At 47.0% G+C, this 19,490-nt stretch overlaps 1 protein-coding gene across 1 annotated transcript; it reads left to right on the top strand.

The window, feature by feature from the left end:
• Positions 1 to 1,930: 1,930 nt before the first annotated feature.
• On the top strand, positions 1,931 to 18,310 carry LOC142930462 (fructosamine-3-kinase-like). The gene is made up of 4 exons (XM_076072816.1): positions 1,931 to 2,152; positions 15,752 to 15,874; positions 16,728 to 16,885; positions 17,639 to 18,310. The coding sequence occupies exons 1-4, from the start codon at positions 2,075 to 2,077 to the stop codon at positions 17,655 to 17,657; spliced, it is 378 nt and encodes a 125-aa protein (XP_075928931.1). The 5' UTR covers positions 1,931 to 2,074; the 3' UTR covers positions 17,658 to 18,310.
• The last annotated feature ends 1,180 nt before the right edge of the window (positions 18,311 to 19,490 follow it).

Below are 19,490 nucleotides of genomic sequence, written 5' to 3'. Positions count from 1 at the left end.
AGTTTTAGCAGCAGCGCCTCCAACTCCTCCTCTGAGTGAGCCGCAATTATCACGTCATCGGCATACATAACGTGGTTGACCAATAGGGAGCCATCCCTTGACGGCATCCGGGCATTGATCAGCCTCCCACTGTATCTGTACCAGATGGAAATTCCTCCGGTACAGCTACTGAAGGCCTCACGAACTACGTGGTCGAAATAGATGTTAAATAATGTTGGAGCCAGAGGACATCCCTGTCGGACCCCAAGGTGAACAGGGAATGGCTCCGACTCCCGGCAATGTAGTTTTACCCGGGTCCGCTGACCATAATGAAGGTCCTTAAAGATCGTGAGCAGCGGGTCAGGGACTCCGAAAGCACGAAGAACCCAGAGCCCAGGCCTACTGATGGTGTCATAGGCCTTTACCAGGTCAATAAAGCAGAGATGTAGGTCTTGTTGGAATTCCCTCCACCTCTGCTTTAGCAAACGGACAGAAAATATGGCATCTGTGCAGGACCACCCTTTCCTGAAACCACATTGGGGCTCCACAAGCCTCTCCTCAGCATGCCTGGTAAGGCAGTGTTGAATAATCCTTGCCAGGACCTTTCCCGGCACACTGAGGAGTGAGATGCCCCTGTAGTTGTTACAGTCTGTGCGGTCTCCCTTCTTAAAGATGGGGACCACCATGGCATCCGATCACCTCACTTACACCACCATCACTAATACCACCAACACCACCATCACTAACACCAGTAACACCACCACTATCACCACTACTAACAACCACAATCACTAACACCACCATCACTAACACAACTAACACCACCACCATCACGAGCACCCCCACCACTAATACCACCAACATTAACACCACCACTCCTCCCCCTGCCAGTATGGGACACCAAAGACAAAGATCCCCGTAGAGACTTAACAGGCTGTAGGGGCAAGTGCTGTTAGCCAGCAGTACGTATGAAGGCCGGCACGACACACGAGGGGGTTGGATTGCCAGCACCACGCCCGGCCACCTTTGTCTCCCCAGTGGCGATCTTTACACACCACACCAGGTACTCATTCGAGGTTGAGTCAACCTAGGGGAGGCCCAGCACCGGTTCAGATAATCGTTACTGCTGTTGGCCTTTAGAGGGAATCCAACTCGGGGTCGCCGTGTTCATAGCGCGGCGCGCTGTCAGCTCTACGACCGTTCCACACACACACAGATGCACACAGAGACTCGCACACGTACAGACTCACACACACAGAGACTCACACAGACTCACACACACACACACAGAGACTCACACAGAGACTCACACACACACACAGACACAGAGACTCACACACACACACACAGAGACTCACACATACAGAGAGTCACACACACACACAGAGACTCACACAGAGAGTCACACACACACAGAGAGTCTCACACACACACAGAGACTCACACAGAGACTCACACACATACAGAGAGTCACACACATACAGAGAGGCACACACACAGAGTCTCACACACAGACTCACACAGAGAGACTCACACACACACAGAGACTCAGACACACACAGAGAGTCACACACACAGACTCATATAGAAAGCCTCACACACACACAGAATCGCACAGAGAGACTCACACCACCACCGCCACCACTCACCCACAGCTCGGTTCCACTCCTGCTCTTGGGTCGGTCCGCGTCTCTCTAACGGCCAAACTGCCAGTGGGAAGCACGTGGCGCGAGACGCGGGTGGTGGTCCAAGGTAACCACGCCCCCCGTGACGTCAGAGCCATGAGCTCCTCCCCCTCACATCTGAGCTCCTCCCCTCTGCCCCCCCTCGCGACCACGCCCCGTGGTCCGCCATTTCCCTCCCCCTCACTACCCCCCTGCCCCCCCTGCCCCTCCTCGTGACCCCCCTTCCCCCCCCCGCCCCTTCACATTCGCAACCCCCCCATGCCCCCTCACAACCCCCCATGCCCCCCCTGCCCTCACCCCCCATGCCCCGCCCCCCTCCCCCGCTGCTACTTCAGCTTAGGCCGGGGCCGAGTGGAGGCGGCGCGCGCTGTGGATTGTGGGTGGCGAGCGGCTGATTTGGTTTCCCGCTCATGGCCACCGTCAGTGGCTCGCGAAAGCTTCTGAAGCGGCGGCTCGCTGGGCCTCCTCTACGTCGACTCAGCATGAAGGTGAGAACCTCGCGCGGTGTGTCCGCATCAGCAGGGGCGTCGGCGGCGGTGGGGGGAGACAGAGGAGGCGCCTGGCCCACAGCCGTCACGTTCTGCTGAGTTCACGGCGCTGCTTCAAGCAGAGCTCGGCCCTGCTGCTGCTGCTGCAGTTGAGAGGCACTCCCAGAGGGCCGTGTGGCTGATGGGAATTATAATTGTGGTTAAATTATAGTTGTGGTTACAGTTGTTGGTCGTGGTTATTGTTGTGTGGTTGTTATTGTGGTGGTTGTGCAGGTGGTGGCACACGAGTTAACCCATAGCACCAGGGTCTAGCCCTCCTCTTGTACCTAGCCAGGCAGAGCAGTCAACCCATGGCACCTGAGTCTTGCCCGTGACCTCCTCCTGAACTTAGCCTGGCACAGCCGTCAAACCTTGGCACCTGAGTTATTCTGGGGACATTACCGCCACGTAGTGGTGAATGGCGACTGTTGATGTGTGTGGGCTTGTGTGTGAGTATGATGGTGAATGCGTGAGTATGATGGTGAGTATCATGGTGAGTGTATCATGGTTAGTTAGTAATACTGAGTGTGAGTTTGACTAATTCTCCTCCCTCTCGCTGTCTCTGCTTTCCCCCCTAACTACCTCGCCTGGTGTACAGGAGGTTGTGGGTTCGACCCCGACCCTGATGCCTGCTGTATATTTGGAGTTTTCGTGTCTCTGTCTCTCCCCGTGGTCGTGTGGACTTTTTCTCCGGGTCCTCCGGTTTTCCCTCCACATTTAGAAACATTCGTTTAAAGTTTTGACTTAAAACTTTAGTGACTGTGATGATGAGCCACTTCGTTGAGCTATCATTGGTGCCAAGTCGCTTCTGAAGAAGAGATGTTTAGCTCAGTGGACCTTAGTCTAGTTTTCTCTCTCCTTCCCGAGCACAACAACAAGCAGGAACAGGGGTAGGAGCATTCTCCACTTAGTGGTGGTGACGACACCACGGTGCTTGTGCCAGGATATGTGCACCAGAGATATCCATCACATAGAGACCCATAGAGTCATCACACATAGACCTATACACTCACCACGCACATACCCTCAGACTTGCACAAAGAACCATAGACTCACCACAGAGACCCATAGACTCATCAGACAGAGAACCACAGACTCAAACAGATCCACAGGCTCGCACAGAGCCCTATAGACTCACCAAACAGAGACATAGACTCACCAGACAGATACCCATAGACTCAATCGTACCCATACTCACACAGAGACCCATAGACTCACCACAGAGACCCATAGACTCGCCAAACAGACCCATAGAATCACCACATAGAGACCCATAGAGTCATACAAAAACGCATAGACTCATCACACAGAGAACCACCGAATCAAACAGACTCGCACAGAGCCCTATAGACTCATAAAACAGAGACACATAAACTCACCACACAGAGACCCACGGACTCTCACAGAAACCCATAGACTCACCACACACAGATCCATCGACTCACAGAGAGACCCAAGGGCTCGCGTGTGTGGTTATTTAGTTGAAGGTGGGGGGGGATTACCAACCCCTTGCACCCATCCAGAACTCCCTGTTGCCATTGTGTGGCTGCGAGGCGACGTGAGGTTTACAGCTGGTCAGGTTTGGCGCCCCCCCCCCCCCCAAAATGGCATTTCTCACAACCACCGCTGCGTTATCGACCGTCGCCATTCGCCAATAAGTGACAGTGACGTCACCACGGCGCCTGTGCCAGGCCAGGTGCACTTTGAAGCCACGTGAAGTGTCGAAGGCTCGCTGACCGGAGGTCCTGGAACAGACCCAGGTGCCATGGGTTGGCTGACTGAGATGACTGGCAGATGCACCACCTGTTCCCTGTACTGTGCCAAATTGCTGCATATTTATCATCCGGTGTTCCGCTCGTTGTTGTGAGCGTCACTCCTCTGTTGTTGGTGGAGGGCGACTGTCTCCAACTGCCCAGTAGAAGCGTCCTTCACGAGCTTCCCTCACAGAGGCCGATTCCGACACCGCTGGTACCAGTCGTCGGCAAAGCCCACTCAGCTCCACATCCTCCCGTACCGCATCAGTCCACCTCCACTCCAGCCCATGGCGTGCCCGCCCATCTACTCTCAACCACTTACACCACATATTCGTTAATGATGCGCACCCTAATCTGCCACTACGGTTGTGTGCAGGGTGTTGTGATGTCACGTAGCACGACGTTTCTCCTGGTCCCCCCCCCCCTCCGTTATAACGCGCCGTCTATCTATGGCCTCGTCGCATTGGCCTTCATGGACGAGTGGTGATGGTGAAAGATGATTCAGCGGTGGACACTGAATTACCGGGGCCCCATTTAACGTTCAGGTGACACGGGGCACGGTACGTGAAGAACCTCTTATCTGTCCTGTAAGCAGACTCCTCTACGTGGGATATTTAACACCTCTTAATGCACAGACAACAGCCAACTCAGCCTTGCCTGCCGGAGGAGCTCGCTGATGATCGGACAGTGTCCAGATCTCTCAAGGAGCTGTGAGCTACTCGCACACAAAGATCCCCCGTGTAGCCTTTAACAGACTGTTGGGGCAAGTGCTTTATAACATCATCAAAGGGGCGCTGCAATATGATGCAATCAAAATCACAGATCAGAGATTTTCCTATATATGGTCTTTGTTGATCGTGAATCGAGACTAATTGTATTGATTCCACTCAATCGATCCGGCAGCAACCTCAAAATTTCCGATTTTATCTGCAATATTCTGCGTTTCACAGATCATACAAAGCAACGGTATTGATGCCCGATTTGTATGAGTGGGTGAGTGGCAGGGTGAGTGGGTTTGTGAGTGGGTGAGTGAGTGTGTGGGTGGCTTTAGTAGTTGAGCGGGTGGGTGAGTCAGATAATGAGGCGCCGCAGTGGCGAGATCTTAACACCCTCGCCCAGAATACAGGATGTAATCAATTCGATCCCGACCCTGAAGCTTGTATATTTGGAGTTTTCATCTTCTTCCGTGGTCGCGTCGATTTTTTTGATTCCTTGGGATTTGTTTTACACGTAGGCTTTCGCGACCAATATTATCCATAATAGAGGGTTTTTTTGGGTTAGATCGCATAAATATATAAATGTGTCGTTAAAACCCACCATTACCCGACACAGCCAACTAGTAAGGGTTGTCACGTAATCAGAACATGCCAATTTATCACTAGTACAGCACACCGGTGTGTTGGAGAGTCAAGCCACAACATTTACAATCTGAGTACAACGTTTCGCCAGTAATTACAACTAGCTTCATCAGGTGACAGCCAGATTTGTGGAGAAGTTAGTCTGTTTCGTTCCTTATAAAGAGGCATAGATGTGGTGACCACACTTTGGCGCTCTTGATGCAAAGTGGGGAGGGGGGGGGAGATTAATGAGTCAACGTACATTATGCATGCGCATTATGCGAACCCTTTGCGCTTGTCCTTCCGGTCCATTGTGTGCATTAAAATAGCCGGGTTTTCCCTCCGCATTTCAAATCAACATGCGTTTAAAGGATTTGAATGCAATAAATGTTTACGTGATAAGCCACTTCGTCGACCTATTATTTGTAATCAGGTCACTTGATATACCTCTGTGGGCCTTACCTGGTAAAATAAAAAAAAATTGTTTAGTTTCAGTTTATTGGATGGTTGAGTGGGTAGGTGGGATTTTGAGTGCGTGGGTGGGTCAGTTGGAGATTGAGTGGGTGTCAGGGTGAGTGGGTGGGTAAATTGGTGAGTGAGTGAGTGTGTTTGAGATCCAGTGGGTGGGTTTGTGAGTGGGTGGGTGAGTAGGTGGCTGAGCCGGAGAGTGGAGTGCCATGGTGGCGAGTTGTTAACTGCCTCGTCTTTTATAAACTAGGTCATGGGTTCGATCCCGACCCTGATGTCTGTACATTTAGAGTGAGTGGGTGTGTAGGTGGGTGCATAGGTAAGTTCTTGAGTGAGTGGCTTGGTGTGTTGATGAGTCAGTGGGTTAGTGAGTGAGTGGGTTTGTGAGTGGGTGAGTGAGTGTGTGAGTGGGTGAGTGAGTGTGTGGGTGGCTTTAGTAGTTGAGTTGGTGGGTGAGTCAGATAATGAGGCGCCACAGTGGCGAGATGTTAACTCCCTCGCCCGGTATATTGGAGTTCGTAGGTTCCCCCCAACCCTAAAGCCTGTATACATTTGGAGTTTGCATCTTCTCCCCATGGTCGGGTGGAATTTTCTCCGGGTTCTCCGGGTTGTCCCTCCATATTTAGAAACATGCATTTATAGAATGTGGCTGCTATAACGTTCTACGTGAAAAGCCACTTCATTGAACTGTTATTTGTCGTCACGTGACTTCTGAAAAATATCTATTTTGCTGTGGGCCTGACCTGGTAAAATATAAAAAAAAATATTCAAAATTTAGTTTAGTGTGTGGATAATTGGGTGGGTGGATGAGTGGGCAAGTGCATGGGTGAGTGCCTGGGTGGGTTTATGGGTACTGAGTGGCTGGGTGAGTCAGTGCCAGGATGCATGTGACGGTGGGTGTTTAAGTGAGTGGGTGACTGTGTGGGTTAGTGGGTGGGAGAATCATATAGTGGGGGGCCACAGTGGCGATATGTTAACTACCTCGCATCGTATACAGAAGGTTGTGGGTTCGATCCTGACCCTAATGCCTGTATATTTCCCTCCACATTTAGAAACATGTATATAGAGGAGTTGGTTGCTATAAATGTATACATGATAAGCCACTTTTTTGAGCTATAATTTTTGGCGATGGTGCTTCTGAAAACAATATTTATAGCTCAGTGGGCCTTACCTGGTAAAATAAACCTGGTTGAGTTAGTGGGTGGTTGAGTTAGTGGGTGGTTGAGTTAATGGGTAGTTTAATTACTGGGTGGCTTTATTATTGTTTGGTTGAGTGATGGGTGGGTGGATGATTAGTTATTTGGGTAGTGGGTGATTTGGTGAGTCGGTGAGTGGCCGAGGGAGTGGGAGGTGGTTGGGTGAGTGTGTGGGTTAGAAATAGACTGGGTGGCAGGGTGAGTGGATGTGTAAGTGGGTGAGTGAGTAGGTGAGTGGCTGGGTAATTAGGTGAGTGGCTCGGTAAATAATTGAGCAGCTGGGCGAGTAGGTAAGTGTATGGGTGAGTGTGGGTGGGTATGTGGTTGGGTGAATGAGTGTGTGGGAAGGAGGTTAGGTGGGTAGTGGGTGGGTTATACATTGAGTGAGTGCGTAGTGACTGGGTGAGTGAGTGGGCAGGTGGGTGGGTGAGTGGGTGGGTTAGCGATTGAGTGGCTCGATGAGTGAGTGCTGGGTCGGTGAGTGGGTGAGTAGGGGAGTGTGTGGGTGCTAGTTAGTGGGTGGGTGATTGATGGGGTGGGTGTGTGAGTGAAGAGATGGGTGGGAGGGTTGGTGAGTGCATGAGGGAGTAAGTGGGTGGTTGGGCAAGTGCATAAGTGAGTGGGTCAGTGAGTGGGTGTGTGGGTGTGTGTAGATTAGTTTGGTATGAGATTGAGTGGGATGCTGGGTGAGTGGTTGAGAAGATAGGTGGGCAAGTTAATGAGTGAGTGGGTGGGTGAGCAGAGGGGTGAGTGACGGGTTGGGTGAGTAAGTGAATGGGTGAGTGACGACTGGGTGGGTAATTTAACATGGGAAGTTGAGTGGGTAAGTTAGCGTGTAAGTGAGTGGATGGTTGAGTCAGAGAGTGAGGCGCCAAGGTGGTGAGATGTTCACTATTTTGGCTAGTATACAGGAGGTGGTGGATTTGATCCCGACTCTGTCGCCTGTATATTTGGAGTTTGTAAGTTCTCACCCGTGGTCGCCTGGATTTTGTTCTAGATCCTCAGGGTTTTCCCTCCGCATTTAGAAGCAACATGCGTTTAGAGGATTTGGCTGCAATAAATGTATCTGTGATAAGCCACTCGTATATCTATCATTTGTAGCCAGGTCTATTCTGAAAAGGATCTATATAGCTCAGTGGGCCTTGCCTGGTGACATAAAAAGTAAATTTCGGTTTAAAGCTTTCATAACTGCAAGGATTCGTCTTCTTGGTTCTTTCGGTAAAGTCACGTAGAATGGGAATAAAATAATAAAATAAAATAAGACAATCAAATTCTCACGACGTTTTGGCCACAACACAAGTGGCCTTCTTCAAGTGAAGAGACAGGTCTGTCCGGAAGACAGAGCTTGAATGAACGCTGACATGCAAGGACCGCGTCTATTAAGCTGTGGGCAGAGTTAAAATATGAATTTGCATGTTACCAGCATCACCTCCGGAGAGGAGGAGGGAGGGGGCTGGGAACACAGGCAGAGAGGAAACAAGAAAAGGGGCAAGTGCAACAGCCAAGGTGCGCTGTTGTGTCCTGAGTTGCCTTATGACTATGCTGTAAACTGGACTACTATATAATACAATATTATACCTTCCAATCTAAACTACATGGTATAACATCATATCATAGACAAATTCCACTTTTGAATTATACAATGCGTTACTTTACACTGCCCTATACTTTAGATTATAAACTATTTGACTTGTGATATTACACTATGTCTTATTCTATGAACCCAACTATATACCACACTGATGTATATTCATTATGCAATTACGATGCTATATATTGCCTTATGAGTTATGTTAAACATTACAATGTTATACTATTAATTATTATACTACTTGTTGTAAACCATAGCATTGACCGTGGTGTGAGAAGTATTAAGAGGCAGTGCCAGCGAAAGGGCTGCGGTTTGAAAATCACCATAAAATACAATCAATTAAGAACCAAAATGGTTTAAAACATCTTTCCAATGGTTACTAAGCCAGAATCCATCTTCTCGGTTGAAATTGTCTCTGTGCTTGTATATGTGGATGTCCTCATGAACGAATCTCTCATGGTAGCCGGTTGGCTTGCAAAGAACCTCTGTCTTGGAGAAGTTAATGTCATGTGAGCCCACTGAATTATAACAGTGATCTGCCACGGCAGAGGAGTTCGTCCTACCGTGTTTCAAGTCTGCTTTATGTTCGCGGATGGGGTCCGATATATGTCGTATGGTTTCTCCAATGTAGCTGCTACCACAGAGGCACTTTAGTTTGTAAAGGCCCGGGTACTGTATGTCTGGAACCACATCCTTTACAGATGGAACCAGATCACGGATTTTTTTGTACTGTGTTGAATCGGACCTGGATCTTGTGTTTATTCAGGATTTTGGAGATATTTTTGTGACCCCCGCAATGTACAGTGAGGGAAAAAAGTATTTGATCCTCTGCTGATTTTGTACGTTTGCCCACTGACAAAGAAATGATCAGTCTATAATTTTAATGGTCGGTTTATTTGTGGTGAAGGTTGTTTTGAAAACGAGCTATGTAGCTCATTGGGCCTCACCTGGTAAAATAAACATAATTTAGTGTGTAGGTGAGTGAGCGGTGTGTGAGTGAGTGCATACGTGTGTAGGTGAGTGGGCGGTGGGTGAGTGAGATATTGGGTTAGAGATATAGTAGTGGGTGGCTTGCTGAGTGGGTGAGTGGCTCGGTGGTTAAGTTAGTGGTGGTTGAGGTAGTGGGTGGTTTAATTAATAGGTGATTTAGTTTGTGAGTGGTTGAATTATTGGGTGGTTGACTGATGGGTGGGTGAATAATTCCGTGGTAATGGGTGAGTAGATGAGTGGGCGGGTGGTTGGGTGAGTGGGGGATTAGAAATTGAGTGGATTGCAGGGTAAGTGGATGTGTAAGTGGGGTGGGTAAGTAGGTGAGTGGCTGAGAGAGTGGGCAGCTGGTTGAGTGAGTGGGTGGGTTAGAAATTGAGTGGGTGGCAGGGTCAGTTGATGTGTAAGTACTGGGTGAGAAGGTGAGTGGCTCATTGAGTAAGTGAGTGGATGGGCGAGTAGGTGAGTGGATGGATGAGGGAGTGAGTGGGTGGGTGAATTAGTTGGTGGGTGAGTGGATGTTTGGGTGGGTGGATGAGTGAGTGAGTGTGTGGGTGAGTGAGTGAGCGTGTGGGTAGGTGGTTAGGTGGTTAGTGTGTGGGTTAGAAGTTGAGTGGGTTAGTACCTGAGTGAGTGAGTCGACGGGTGGGTTGGCGAGTTCGTTGTTGGTTGAGTGGGTGAGTATTAGTGGGTAGGTATGTAGGTGAGTGATTGACTGTGTGGGTGGGTGAGTGAGTGAAGAGATGGGTAGGTGGGTTGGTTGGTGGGTGCGTGAGTGAGTGAGTAAGTGGGTGCGTGAGTGCATAAATGGGTAGGTGAGTGAGTTAGTGGGTATGAGATTGCGTGGGTGGTTGGGTGAGTGGTTGAGAATTAATTTTGATGAGTTAGTGGGTGGGTGAGTCGGTGAGTGAGTGGTTGGGTTAGCGTATGGGTAAGTGAGCAAGTGGTTGGGTGAGTGTGTGGGGTAGTGAGTGATTGAATAAGTGGGTGAGTGAGAGGCTGGGTGGTTGGCTTGGGTAGTGAGATTGTGGGTGGGTAAATGAGTGGGTGAATGGGTGTATTGGTCGGTGAGTGTGTGAGTAAGTTAGTCGGCACGTGATTGAGCGGGTGGCTGGCTGAGTGCGGGAGAAGATGGGTGGGTGAGTTAGTGGGTAGGTGAGTTGGTGCGTGGTTGGGTGAGTGAGGGGGTGGTTGGGTGAATGGGGGAGTGACTGGTGGGTGGGTAAGTTAATGTGGGAGGTTGAGTAGGTGAGTTAGTGTGTAATTGGGTGAGTGGGTCAGAGAGCGGTGTGCCACTATGGTGAGATATTAACTACCTCACTGAGTATACAGGAAATCGTGTATTCGATTCTGACCCTGCTGCCTGTATATTATGAGTTTTAATGTTTTGCCTGTGTCCTCGTGGATCTTTCTCCCGGTCCTCCAGATTTATCTCTCCGCATTTAGAGTCAAGATTTGTTTAGAAGATTTGGCTGCACTAAATGCCAGCTTGATAAGCCACTTCGTTCACGTATCAGTTGTAACCATATCACTTCTAAAATGTTTTATATAGCTCTGTGGGGCTTACCTGGCAAAATACAAAATAGTTTAGTTGTAGTTTATTGGATGGGTGATTGGGTAGGTGGGTAGTTCGGTGCGTGGGTGGTTTAGAGGTTGAGTAGGTGGCAGGATGAGTGGGTGGGTGAGTAGATAAGTGGCTGGTGAGCAGGTGGGTGGGTGAGTGCATGAGTTATAGATTAAGTGGGTGGATGGGTCAGTGTGTGATTTGGGGCATGAATAGGTGAGTGGGTGGGTTAGTGGAGTGTTGAGTGAGTGGGTCGTTGAGTTAGTGAGTGGGGGGTATGCAGGTGGGTTCGTAGGTAAGTGGTTAAGTGAGTGGCTGGGTGTGTTGATGAGTGAGTGGGTTTCGCGATTGAGTGGGTGCCAGGGTGATTGGGTTCATGAGTGCTTGGCTGGGTGTTTGAGTGGGTGGGTGGGAGGCTGAGTCAGAGTGGAGCGCCAGGGTAGCGGAATGTTAACTCCCTCGCCATTTGTATAGGACATCGTGGGTTCGGTCCCGATCGTGACGCCTGTATATTTGGAGTTTGCATGTTCTCCCTGTGGTTGCATGGATTTTTCTCTGGGACCTCCGAGTTTTTCATGCATATTTAGAAATATACATTTAGAGGCTTTGGCTGCTATAAATGTCCACGTGATAAGCCACTTCTTTGAGCTATCATTTGTTTGCCACGTCGTTTCCGACAAGGATCTGTATAGCTCAGTGGGCGTTACCTGGTGAATTTAAAATAATTCAATTGTAGTTTAACTATTTTAAGTGAATAGGTGGATGAGTGGGTCGGTGGGTTGGTGAGTGGCTGGTTTAGTAAGTGAGAGGTTGGATGAGTGGGTGGGTGGTTGAGTTGTTGGTTTAGAGATTCGGTACGTGGCAGGGTGAGTGAGTGGGTGGGTGGCTTTACGAGTGGGTGGGTGGGTGGATAAGTCAGAGAATGGGGCGCCATGGTGGCTAGGAGATGTTAACTACCTCGCCTGGTATATTGAACTTCGTAGGTTCGATCCCGACCTTGACGCCTGCTGTATATTTGAAGTTTGCATGTTTTCCCCGTGGTCGTGCAGGTTTTTCTCCAGTTTTTCCCTGCACATTTAGAAACATGAGTATTTTGAGCATTTGGCTGCTATAAATTTCCATGTGATAAGTCACTTCGTTAGGCTATCATTTGTGGCCAGGTCGGTTCTGAAAAATAGCTCTTGTAAAATAAAAAAATGGTTTCATTTATAGTCTACATAGGATTGACTTCCCAGGAAGTAACACTCATTGTATAAACCCCAGAAGAATATTGTTTTGAGTCACCCAAACCAGAATGTGAACTGATATATTCATATTTTCAAGCGAGGTTCTCGGCCACAGACCACCTGGACCAATATGATGTAGTTTAGTTTGCATATGAATTATTACTAGGGGTTTGTGGACATGATAAAGTTAATGTTTTCTTTGACAGGTCTATTGTGTTGTACACTCTGACAGGGGCTCAGGCTTGTTGGGGCAGCATCTGGCTGAAATGCACCTTCACAACAGGAAGATTGTAGAGAGGCTTCACAAGGAAGAGAAAACTATCGGTATTGAATCATGAAAATGTAAAACATGTGGAAAACTAGGCCCACCGATCCAACCCTAGCATCATGTCAACTATGTATTGTTGACATTCCTTCGCACTGAGAGTAGGCATGCTAATCGGATCTAATGAATATGTGTAAACAGGCGATTTGTGTGTAAACAAACATTATTTCATACAGCTGTTTATTAATCGTAAAAATCAAGCGATTGAGCTAGTGAATGAGATAGACACATGCTGTCATTATTTCATACATGAACACAACTAGCCAGCCAGCGGTCATGCTTTTCCACACCTAATCACATTCATCTCTTTGTTTTAGCCATCTTTGTGATGAAGGGAACTGTATTGTTCATGTGTGTGCAATGTACTTTTCAGAATATGAATTATGTTGGGTAATATATGAATTATGGCTATTAAAAGTATCTGTATTTAAGTCCATCAGGGCAAACTCTTCTGCAAAGGAGACTTAGAGCATTTAACATTGCGTCCCTTTATATTTTTGCTAATCGCAATATTTTTCGATTTAAAACTTTCGTGACTGCAGGGATTCATATTCTTGGTTCTTTCGGTAAAGTCACGTGGAAGGGAAATAATAAAATAATACAAATAAAACATTATATAATAAAATTTTCACGAAGTTTCGACCACAACGCAAGCAGACGTCCTCAGATGAAGAAACAGAGCTGTCGGAAAGACAGCGTCTTAATGAACACTGGGCAGTGAACACTGGGCAGTGTTCATTAAGACGCTGTCTTTCCAACAGCTCTGTTTCTTCACCTGAGGATGGCTGCTTGCGTTGTGGCCGAAATGTCGTGAGAATTTTATTATATTATGTTTTATTTGTATCATTTCCCTTCTACGTGACTTTGCCGAAAGAACCAAGAATATAATCGCAATATGTTCAGGAGATAAATGTAAGGTCTGCTAGCCAAAAGAAGGCTTTAGGAGAGAGTTCATGTAGTTTTGCTATTCATTCATTAAAGGGCAATAGAGTAAATGCTAAAATAAATGTTTCCAGCTAATTTTTTATATACGCTAGATTTACAAGTCTATAATGTACAGAAAATACCATGGTTGGCCAGACCATCGCTCGTCATTTGCATGTGGCTCCTGGGCAGTTCAAGTGTGGCTCTGCAGAGGCGCTGCTAATTTGTAACTCTTCAATTTAACTTTATATGAAGTGAGAACAATCTGGTATCGGAGGCAGGCCATGAGTACTCCCAGGGCACTGAGATTTCTAAACTCAAAATTCCACAGCCAATCAACACGAGTCAACTTCTGTATGGCTACTCTTTATCTCTTGTGGCTCCCGCGGCCATCTGAAGATTATGGTATGCTGCTGGTAGGGTCAGGAAAGTTGGTCACCCTTGGTATATATCTGTATATGCATTGATGATTTTGTGCAATGTTCAGCTGCTCCGTCACGACAGGGGTCCCAGTCAGTTTGAGACTGCTAAATTAAGGTTCTCATGTGCTTTACAGATTTTGATACAAATTTCAGTCTTGAATTTCTCCCAACAGGTATGGACCCTGGGCAGGAGGATGTAGAGTATGTGGGTTTCATACGGCTATATGCTGTGGTTACATCCCACATGTGATCTCCGCTTTAAAGTCATGAAACTGGTTGTAGCCCATTTAAATTTTAATATACCCGTTTAACACATAGGCTTTCGCGGCCAATATCCATAATATCGTTTTTTTGGGTTGGATCGTTGAAATATAAATTTGTCGTTATACCCGCCACCGACACAGCCAATTCGTAAGGTTTGTCACATAAACAGAACATTCCAATTCGTGAAGGGCTCACAAGTGACGTCATCACATCTATCCCTCCAAGGAATGAAACAGGAGGATTTCTCTACGAATTTGGCTGTCCACCTAATGATGGTAGTTGTAAATACTGGCGAAACGTCATACTCAGATTGTAAATGTTGTGGATTTTCTCTCCAACACTTCGGTTTGCTGTACTAGTAGCGGATTGGCATGTTCCGTTTACGTGACAACCTTACTAATTGGCTGTTAGGTGGTGGTAGGTTTAACGGCTCATTTATTTTTATGCGATCTAACCCAGAAAAAAGCATATTATAGATTTAATATACCCTTTTGTTGAAGGACAGCCTGGGTGACCAAAGTTTTATAGGAGCGGCAATAATGTTTACTTGATTAAATTAGTTTTATCATGGAGCGGTGAAATCAGCTGTTGTTCAGATGTCAGTCTAATTAGTATTACATCGTAGAAATATGAGAGTCCTTTGTGTAATAGTCTATTAACCACTGATGATGGTAACATTGGTTTAAGGTTACATTTTAAGAAGAACTAGATTGACGTACATTTTATCTTGCATAAGTACACAAATTTATAAAACAATATATTTGATTAAAAAATGCATATATTTTCTTCCATTGCACACAGTTGTACCATTGATAACAGGGCACACAGTTACAACTGACATCACTAGATGTCACTCAAGTTCCCGCAGAGATCGATCTCGCATAACCAGTGTTCACATAATCAGTTATGTTTTCGCTAATTACCAATTACACTCAGCCGGGTTTGACAGACTTGTATGAATGTATGTTGAACTTCCTTTCCACCGTACATAGCCAACCGTGCTAAACGGAGGTGCGGGAATTAAGCGCAGAACCTATCGTTAGGATCAATGCTGTTGTAATTTTTTATGAGGATATCAATTGGTGGCTAAAATGAGATGTTCAAAGACTACAGCATGATAATCGGTACATAACATGAGTGTCGAATTATGTCTTAAGAATTACCCAGCCATTTGTACATAAAATTCAACGTTTCTGGGTGACCGTGTTCTTCATTGCAAGGCCCGCGGCCGGTGGCAGTCCCTGGTGTCCTTTTTACTGCGACCCCTGACGTGCAGTCCCCGACAATACACACAAGTGAAAACACCCCATCATGCTGTCAAACCCCCCAATGGTTTCAAATGTGAGATGGCTCTTTCACTGATAATGTCTTATCCGCGAAAGTGGCCCCCCTCCGAAAATGAGTGAATATCACTGTTTTAGGTCAAGGATTGGCTAAATAAAGTAGGTATTATTTGCTTATGTTTTTAAATGTCTGTAATAAAACTATATTTATGCCACCAGCTGAATGAGTGGCAGGAGGACTGGGTGACGTTCTTCTCACGGCAGCGACTGCAGCTTCAGCTGGACATGATAGAGAAGGACTACGGTGAACGGGAAACCCGCGAGCTCTGGTCTCGGCTTCAGGTTCGTAAGCCATTTCACTCTCGCCCTTAACCCTTTCCTGTTCCGAGATGACTGCTCATTTCAGGATGGGTCTCGTTCACCACCGAATCTCGGAACGCGCAAGTGGTTCAGCGGTAATTTTATTTAGAGAGGCATAGCGCCGTTGTTTTTAAAGACATTGTACTCGCCGCAGAGCACCGTAGCGACAGGACAGCACTCTATTATAGCTGGTACCAAACTGTGCTACACACCTTCCCGCACGGCCTTGTGGGATCCTCGGTACCGATAAAGTTATTTAATATTTACTTCCTATTACGTTCCGATGATGTACACGAGATTCAGCGGTGAACGGGATGCACCCCGCAACTTGCAGTCATCTCGGAGCAGGAAAGAGTTAATACATGCAGCAGTGTAGCTCATCATGTGCACAGCCATATAGGAAACCCATTTGATCGCAGTGGGTTTTCGAGGTGACTTTAAAGGTAAAGTGGTGTTTCACACGCAGGCTTTCGCGACCAATATTATTCATGATAAAGTTTTTTTTGGCTTAGCGTAAGTGTAAATGCGTCGTACACCCACATCCACCCAACACAGCCCATTAGTAATGTTTCTGACATGAACAGAACGTGCCATTTATGTTATTGCTCGGCACTCTTGTGTGTTAGAGAGGAAACGCAGAACATTTTCAAACGAGTACGACCTTTCGCTGGTGATTACAACCAGCATCATCAAGCAATTGCCAGAAGCGTTCTGACTTCTGGCAATTGCCTAATGGCAATTGGAGTGGGTGTACGACGCATGTAAATTTATGCGATCTAACTCGAAAAAAACGTTATCATGAATAAAGTGGTGTTGTTTTTTGCGTGGTGTGCAGCTTCGGTTGGGGGATTTTTTCCGGGACGTAGAGGTGGTTCCGGCACTGCTCCACGGTGACCTATGGACTGGGAACGCTGCAGAGATAAATGAAGGGCCCGTCATCTTTGACCCAGCCTCCTTCTATGGGCACTTGGAGTACGAGCTTGCCATCGCTGGGTAAGAAAAAACTACAAACAACCAAAACAATAGCAGCAACTGCCGTTCACTGCCCTGTCTGTGGCATGCAAGGTTCATTCGTATAACCTCAGTGTGGCAAGGGCTGGCTCATTAAATAAATAACAGAGACCAGGTAGAGTTGTGGTTGAGATGTCTACATGCTGAGGTCTCCACCCTCTCTATTTGCTAACTTACAAAGACTCATCCTTCCTTGCTAAGGCTTTTTGGGCAAATCCTGTTAAAGCTGATACGGTGCACAAAACAATAGTGGAACGATAAAACTCTTACTTATCCACGGCACTTGAGGATGCTTGAATGTTCCAGAAACACAGTTTGTCGAACAAGGAACCCCTGGTTCAGAGACAAGTTGCCACTGATGTGCTTTACCAGAAATCCAAGCTGAAGATAATTCATTACACGTCAAATGGAATTCAAACCCTCAGAGCTGGGATATGCTTCAGTGAACAAAAACACATTTGACATGATGTTTACTGTGCAGCCATTGGTGACCAAGTTGAGACCACAGCATTCCTGCCCTCAATTCGCAGGAACGTTTGTTGATAGATGGCTCACTGAATTTTGAACGGAGGATCTCAATGGCATTGGCTCGATGCTCTGACATTGAAATTAACCTCAAGCCACTCAATTTCCTGCATTACGTTGAATTTGTGAAAATGTTGTTCATTGTTATGTTGTTCGTGCTGGAACAGCAGCATTGTAAGATTTTGAATGTTTGGTGTTGTTTGGGTACAGGATGTTCCAGGAGCTTTAGCTCCACGCTTCACTCATCCTACCACGCTCTCATCCCAAAGTCACAAGGCTTCGGCAAGAGCCAGAAGCTCTAGCAACTCTTCCACTACCTGAACCACTGGAATCACTTTGGGACAGGATACCGAGGGTCATCCATCTCCACCATGCGCAGTCTCCTCAAGTGAATGAACGGTGCAGGAAATCGTGGGCTATGGTGTATGACTATAAAAATTCTTATCGGCCATGATATACATGATATACATTGTTGAATAAAGGCCTTCCCTAAGCCACCACTAAATCTCACGAAACTAGTCCATTTAAATGCTGTGCAATGCCCTAGGCATTCCACGTGAGTGTGACCGGTGGTCCCTTTGTTCCGCATCCTGGCCGTGATCTCCACGCGAAAACTGGGTCAGTTATTGTCTTTAATTAGGCTGGACGAATCTGATGAGCTATGAAGCTCTTTTTTTCACAGATGTCCAGTCGGGGCGAGTCAGAAAGTTACAACAACAAACAACAGTACAAACAGATGGGAGGGCAAAGTAAAGGAACGCGAAGCAAATTTTGACTTAACTTTCGTGACTGCAGGAATTCATATTCTTGTTCTTTCGGTAAAGTCACGTAAATAGAAAACAAAAAACAATAAAATAAAGACCGCTTGTGTTGCGATTGAAACTTCCTGGGTTTTTTGCTTTTATTTTAAATTTATTTTTTATTTGTTATTTTTTTAATTTATTTTTTTTATTTAATTTGAATTTTTTCTTGTTTTCTATTTACGTGACTTTACGGAAAGAACCAAGAATATGAACGCTAAGCAAGTCATGAAATAAAAATATATAAGAGTTCAAATTGCATTAGTGCATCAATTCCTGCCAAATTTTTTTTATCACCAAATGCCATTTTGGGCAAGGCAGCATAACAAAAATAATCCCAGATGTTTGGCTAGTACCAGTTACATTGTATGTGTTTGTTGTTGTTTTGCTATGGGAGTAAACCCTTGCAGAGAAAGGGACCAGAATTAGGAAAGCGAAACCAGGCACTCCTTCAGAAGATCCCATGCACGGGCGTGACCACTGCACCACCCTGACGCCCAAGCAAATGTAATTCAAATAATCTACAATACTGGCAAATAAACCCTATTAGTATCAACCGAATGTCTGGACAATCTGACCCCCTCTACACAAGCAACAGTTGAGAGTCAACGCTGTGATGTTGTGCGATTGGTGCAAGCGGGGTGAGGTCAAGGTCGATGACTGCTTCCAGCGGTGTCAAGATGAGCATTTTGAAGAGGCTCGCGAAGGATGATACTTGGCAGTTGGGTGCAGTCTCCCTCCATTAACAACAGAGGGCAGAGGAGCGACGCTCACAACAATTGGCTGAGCACTGGGCATATACAACGCATGAAGTCGGCAGCAAGTTTATCTCAGGGAGTTGACCCGCACACGACAACTGGGTGTGTCCCGCGTGTTCACGCTATAACGCGGTTGCCTTCATTTAGGGAACGCGCACCGCCATAAGGCGACTTGTGAGCGGTCGACGCCGAACTACTTTCTTGAGCTGCGCGGTTGAGCGAGACGAGACGGTAACGCGGCGGCGTCCCCTCAAGTTGTTTGTAACCCAATTCTGACTGCGCTTGGACATTCATTACGGGGGAAATAGTTTTCGCTTAGCACGGCACTTTTCAGGAACGCATCTACTGCGTTAAACGAGGACTCGCCGTACAGGTGCTGTGCACACTGTACTCGGAATCAAAATCCGAAGCGCTATCAAGCTCTCACTCACAGGTGTCCAGTAAGAGGCGGTGGGGGGGTCACCAAGTGACACGCAGCTTGACCGTGGAGTAGACCGCGAGGAC

This window comes from Petromyzon marinus, chromosome 39 (genome assembly GCF_048934315.1).
Source record: "Petromyzon marinus isolate PM22_M1 ecotype Great Lakes invasive population chromosome 39, UKy_Petmar_22M1.pri1.0, whole genome shotgun sequence".
NCBI classification, from domain to species: Eukaryota; Metazoa; Chordata; class Hyperoartia; order Petromyzontiformes; family Petromyzontidae; genus Petromyzon; species Petromyzon marinus.
This window is presented reverse-complemented; position numbering and strand designations above follow the sequence as displayed.